General features: G+C 39.6%; 1 protein-coding gene across 3 annotated transcripts in view; it reads left to right on the top strand.

The window, feature by feature from the left end:
* The window catches only part of TENM1 (teneurin transmembrane protein 1), a 795,992-nt gene that overhangs the window by 594,568 nt on the left and 195,403 nt on the right, over positions 1 to 6,021 (top strand). For all 3 annotated transcript variants that reach the window (XM_006885054.1, XM_006885055.1, XM_006885056.1), the window contains exon 16: positions 4,101 to 4,220. In XM_006885054.1, the coding sequence (XP_006885116.1) occupies positions 4,101 to 4,220 (120 nt within the window). The remainder of the gene's footprint in view (positions 1 to 4,100; positions 4,221 to 6,021) is intronic.

Below are 6,021 nucleotides of genomic sequence, written 5' to 3' on the forward strand. Positions count from 1 at the left end.
CAAGAACAAACTGGGAGGAGGGTAGAGAGAGTAGTGCAACAATGAATGAGTGGAAGCCCAAAATCTCTGTAAATGTTTATGAATATTAATAAAATATAATTATAGAGAAAAAAAAAGAATCATTTTTAGCTCCTTGTATTCCTACATTACTAGTACTTACTATAATCTTTGAGTAACGCCCATCTTTCTCTCCTGGAGCATCGGGTGGATTTGAACCACATTCCTTTTTTGGTTAGCAACACAACTCCTTACCCCTATACCTCCAGAGCTCCCAAATCCCTAGCCTACCTCCCCAACTACCTTGAGCAAAAAAAAGTCAAGCTTAAACATAGTGTTTGACCACTTTTCATGCAGTTTGGGTTTGCATTATAGAGGCTCTTCTCAGCCCCTTGGGCTCCAATATTATAAAATCCTTAAGTAGTTTGCAAGAAATTTTGTCAGCTGATTTCTGCTTAAACCATATCTAAGTTTTTGTAATGTTGCTCTGTAAAGACCTCCAAAACCTTACTGTATAAACCTAGTGCTATCTTTTCATTTCTTGGTACATTGGGCTTAAAAGCTGAGGCCAGATCCTTCAGGATTAGGTCAATATCTAGGGCTCAGGGATTTCAAATGTCTTCCCTCTTTTAACAAATGGGATTTAAGAAAGACACAGAGACTGTAGAATAAGATATGACAAAGCAAGTGCCAACATGCCATTTGCATACCATTTAGAACTATAATACTCATAATTCATGAAATGGACAGCTCACTTTAAAAAAGAAAAAGACAAGCCACTGGTCTGTGTTGCAGAACTACTAGGTATGCTGATTTGAAAGGCCAATATACAGAAATGCAAATAACAAATGTGCTAGCTTCCCTTCATGAAGGCATCGAAGACTGTAACAGAATGTTCAGCTTCCATATAGAGACTCAGAGTCTAACTCTGGGAAATGCACCTAATGTACAACAAGCTACTTGTGTTGCATGTTGGGATGATAGTGAACGATTTCGGCACTGCTTCTAAACTAAAAACAGGCTAGGAAGAAAAGACTGATGATGACCAACTTCCAATTAACATCCAGTAAAAACTCTTTGACTTGCAGCACCTTGCTCCCAAACCAGTGATGACGATGGTATAGGATTAGGCATCATTTCATTTGCTTATGCACGGAGTAACTATAAGTAGGGACTATCTTGACGGAAGCTAACGACAGCACCCTGTGTTTGAGGAATACTTGAGCTGGAATTTCTGTTAAACATGTTGCCGCAAATGACAGCTGTAGCCGTCTTGCACGTTTTAATGAATAAAAAAAGGGACATCATTTGTGCGAAGTGTACTAGTGCATTTATTTGTTAATTATTCAGTAATACATCGAAAAAAATGTGTTTCTAAGCACAGTCATCCATTTAAAAGTGTGCAGCAATGTGTTAAGGGAGGTCTGGTGACCTAGTGGGTAAGTAGCTGCCCTGCCAACCTAAAAGCATGTGAATCTAATCTAGCAGCTGCTCTTCAAGAGAAAGATGGCAGTCTCCCCTCATGTGACTTACTGTTTCTGAAAACCTGCTAGAGGGTCAACTATGAGTTGGTTCTGAATCAGCATCAGTTTAGGGGAAGGACTTGGATAATGCAGAATACTATTACTATAGCGTGTAACCAATCTCTGGTTGTAATAGAATTTGGTTTGGGGCTTTATTGGACTGTACTAATCAAACTGACTGGTAACCATCTTGCTTATTCAGAGCTTTTGTTTTCTAGAATGATATTTGAGGACATGAAACTTTAAATACACTACTTTGACTTAGTGACTCTCTAAGTCAAATGTATAATCCTAGAGTGGACTTATTTATGGTACTTTGGGAAGCAATGTTGGTCCCAGCAGCATGACTCCTTTCAATGCGAAATTGAGATGTTCTTGAATATCTGAATTCCAATTAATGGAAGGAACATTAATGCTACCCAACTTCTCCAACACTGCCAAGACTAGGACTGTGCCCTAGTGAAATACAGTCACAGTCCAACAGCTAAAAATCTTTGCCTGAGACTTGCTTCAAGCTTTCTTTGTAATTATTGTAGTAGTTGTTGTGTGCCATCAAGTCAATTCTGACTCAGCAACTTACATGTTGTGGTAGAACTTTCATATGTAATAAGCTGTACTCTATATGAAGGCAGATGATCATATCTTCTCTAACCGAGCTGCTGGGTGACTTCAAACACCAAGCTCTCAGATAACAGTGCAGGACTTAATCATTGTGTCACCAGGATTCCTTCATAATTGTTAACCATGCTAGAGCTGAAGGTGTACACATTTTAGAGGACTATGTCCCTATTCAGGAGTGGACCTTTACTAGTTTACTTAAATAATATTCTTTGCCAAGGGTAAGAGTCATTTGTTTAAAAGAAAAATATCCTGAAATATTTCTTAGACAAGAGGAATGGCATACTGTGGTCAGGTTGTTGTTTGTTATGTGCCATCAAGTCGCTTGCGACTCATAGCGACCCTATGTACAAGAGCTCTAAGCACTCTTCTATCCTGTGCCAACCTAGCCATCTCAAACACACTTATTCCCACCACTCCAGTCACAGAATCGATCCATCTCATCGAAGGTCTTCCTCTCCTTCGCCGCCCCTCCACTCTGCCAAACATGATGTCCCTCTCCAAGGACCAGTCCCTCCTTGCAACATGCCCAAAGTATGTCAGACGAAGCTTCAGAATCCTTGACTCCAAAGAGCCTTCCGGCTTCATCCTCTCCAGGACAAACCTGTTTGCTCTCCTAGCAGTCCATGGTATATTCAACACTCTGCTCCAGCACCACAGCTCAAAGGCACCAATTCTCTTTCTATCATCCCTATTCACTGTCCAACTCTCCTATGCATAGCACATAATTGCAAAGACTATAGCCTGGATCAGGCATACCTTAGTCTCCAGTCTGACGTCATTGCTCTTCAGTTCTCTTGAGAGGTCCCTCACAGCCGAAGTTCCCAATGCAGTTCGTCTCTTGATTTCCTGGCTTCTGTTACCGAGAGTGTTGACTGTGGAGCCAAGTAAATTAAAACTGTTAACTATCTCAGTCTCTTCACCATCCATACTGATGCTGCCAATTGGCCCAGTGGTCTATTTTAAAGACTTCAACTCTGAAATGTACCTCACTAAAGATGGGTTACCCCCGTTTTAGTGGTATGTTTCCAGAAAAAGCAATTCAGCAGTATGTATGTATCAAAATTCTTGGAAATAGTCATACTTTTGTATGTAAATGCATAGAACATACTGATATTAGTAATTATTTCTGTTGTAAGAGATGTCAGCAAGGATTTTAGTCATGCCTACAATATATTCATGTATTGATTAAGATAACTATTTTTAAATTAAAAAAAATCTTTACACAACAAGGTCTTTCAGCCAATGAAATAACAAATTCAATGCAGAGGGAAAAAAACCTCAAGTTTCTAAAATGGAAGATGGGTTAACTAAGTTATGGAATACTATGTTAAGGGAGTAGCATAAAATCCAAATGTTACATTCAGGAATTTTTCATTATGTTGTACAATGCTTAGAACGAAATGATAATTTAAAAAATAGCAAAATACAGAGCTGGATCTGTTTGTTCCCAATTTTGACAAGTGAAAAAGATGCACATAACCTCCCTGAAACATTAGTAGCCGTTATTATGTGTTGGTGTTGAGTAAGACTATTGAAATATCATGGACTTTCAAAACAGACGAATCTTTCCCAGAAGTATAGTCAGGATAGAAGTAAAGATGATGAGACTTCATCTCACAGATACTTAGCCTGTGTTAAGAGAGACCAGTAGCTAGTGAAGAACATCATATTTGATAAAGCAGAGAGTCACCTTGAAAGAAGACCTTCAACTAGGGAGACTGAAGACACAATAGCAATAGCAGTAGGCAAGCGTTGTGAAGATGTCACAGGACTGAGAAGAGTTTTGTTCTTTTGTACTATGAGTCACAACTAACTCAACCTCACCTAACAACAACAATTTGTTCATGAAATTATGTTGTTATTATATCTAACTATATTTTTGAAAAAATTTCCACAATGTGATTTCTAGAATCTTGTTTCAACATGCGTTTTATATTTGCCTTTGGTCTTCTGTTTCAGGCGTGCCTGTGTGATCCGAGGCCAAGTGGTGGCTGTAGATGGAACCCCTCTAGTGGGAGTGAATGTTAGTTTTCTGCACCACAGTGATTATGGCTTTACCATCAGCCGACAAGATGGAAGGTATGTCGATATTGCTTCTGATCATTCTGGGGTCTTAATCCTGCCATCTAGTAAGCCCTTGTGGCCTAGTTACAAGGAGTTTCACTGCCAGCCTGAAGGGGCAAGTTCAAATCCACCAACTGCTGTTCAGGACAAATTTGGGCAGTCTCTTTCCATGTGATTTACTGTCTCTGAAAACCTGCTGGAGGGTCAACTATGAGTCAATTCTGACTCGACGCTATACAACAACAACACTGACATCTAGCCATAGGTAAAACCAGAGCTCACAGGCTACAGTGATGATCTGCCTGTCTTCCATTCAACTGTATCTATTGAGTAGAAAACTCACTGGTGATCTTTATTGCCTCTATTCCCCTTCTAAACCAAATGAAATTTCGCTTCTACCTCTTACTTGTTACTTTCAGATTTCTTTTAAGTCCTGGTCATGTGGAAAGTTTTCTCTTCTTTGTTTAATTCCCGTTCTAAATCTAGCTTCAAAAAAAATCAGAGAGATGATGCAGGTATAATAAACAAGGAGCCATCCAGTGATGAGACTGTTCTCCCATAATAGCCCCAAAATATTTTAGAAATGAAGCTTTCCATATGGTTGCTTCCAAATACGCAGAATTCAGCTACATTAACTAAGGCAATTAAAAATGGTTGCTCTCCCTGGGCTGCCTATTTGACTAGTGACTACAACTTAAAAGCATAGCTAATCTAACTAGGGAAGCACTCTGTGAAGAGAATTGTTTGCTTAACCTAAAGTACCAACTAGGCTACTCCCTAAGGACTTTGCAAGTTTCTAGAAGAGCAGGGAGGCAAAACGACTCAGTATAATCTTTTCATCCTGGAAAAAGATTTGCTCACACACACAAAATTGTTGTTGCTATCATTCAAATACACATTTACTCAAATTATTTGAGTCAATGCACCCATGTGTCTAGCCTGAAGGTACTTGCTATGACTCTCAGGAACACTGCAATAATGGCTTTGAGGTGTCCTGCTCTCCAGGGGTTACCCTTAAAATGTTTTACTCAAAGCAAGTTGTTCAGTACTCACAAAGAGGGAGAGACCTGTTGGCTTGAAACTTTATCACAAAGTGTGAGAGACTGACTATCTCACCTCAAGGACCTCCAGTCAAACCTTATTAAGCCTAAGCACCTCAGATCTGTTAATTTTTCAACTCGGGCTATATGGAATTCATCAGTTGCCAAGAAAATACTTGTAGAAAAGAATTCAAAAAGCTAATAACTAAGAATTTAAACTCCTTAGGAAATCCAACTCTTTCTAGGAACTTAAGTAATAGAAAGTATTTATAAGTATAGTGATAAGTAATAACTAGCCATCTACTCATTCTAATAAACTCAGCATAACTGTTTTGGTAGTAGGTGCGCCTGAAACAGGCCATGGTCTTTGCAATTACTTGCTATGCATCTGAGAGCTGGATAATGACTAGGGATAATAGAGAGTTGATACCTTTGAGCTGTGGTGCTGGAGAAGAGTATTAAATATACTATGTACTGCTAGGAGAACAGATAAGTTTGTCCTGGAGAGGATGAAGCCAGGATTCTGAAGCTCCGTCTGACATACTTTGGACATGTTGCAAGGCAGGATCAGTCCTTGGAGAGGGATATGATACTTGAGAGGGTGACGGGACAGCACAGGAGAGTTAGACCTTCAATGAGGTGGATTGATTCAGTGACTGGGGTAATGGGGATAGGCGTGTTGGAGACGATAAGATTGGCAAGGGATAGGGCAGGGTTTAGGGCTGTTATACATAGGGTCGCTATGAGTTGCAAGAGACTCGATGGCACATAACAAC

The sequence above is a fragment of the Elephantulus edwardii genome, unplaced genomic scaffold, assembly GCF_000299155.1.
Source record: "Elephantulus edwardii isolate Elephantulus edwardi_28Jun2011 unplaced genomic scaffold, EleEdw1.0 scaffold00040, whole genome shotgun sequence".
In the NCBI taxonomy this organism is placed as follows: Eukaryota; Metazoa; Chordata; class Mammalia; order Macroscelidea; family Macroscelididae; genus Elephantulus; species Elephantulus edwardii.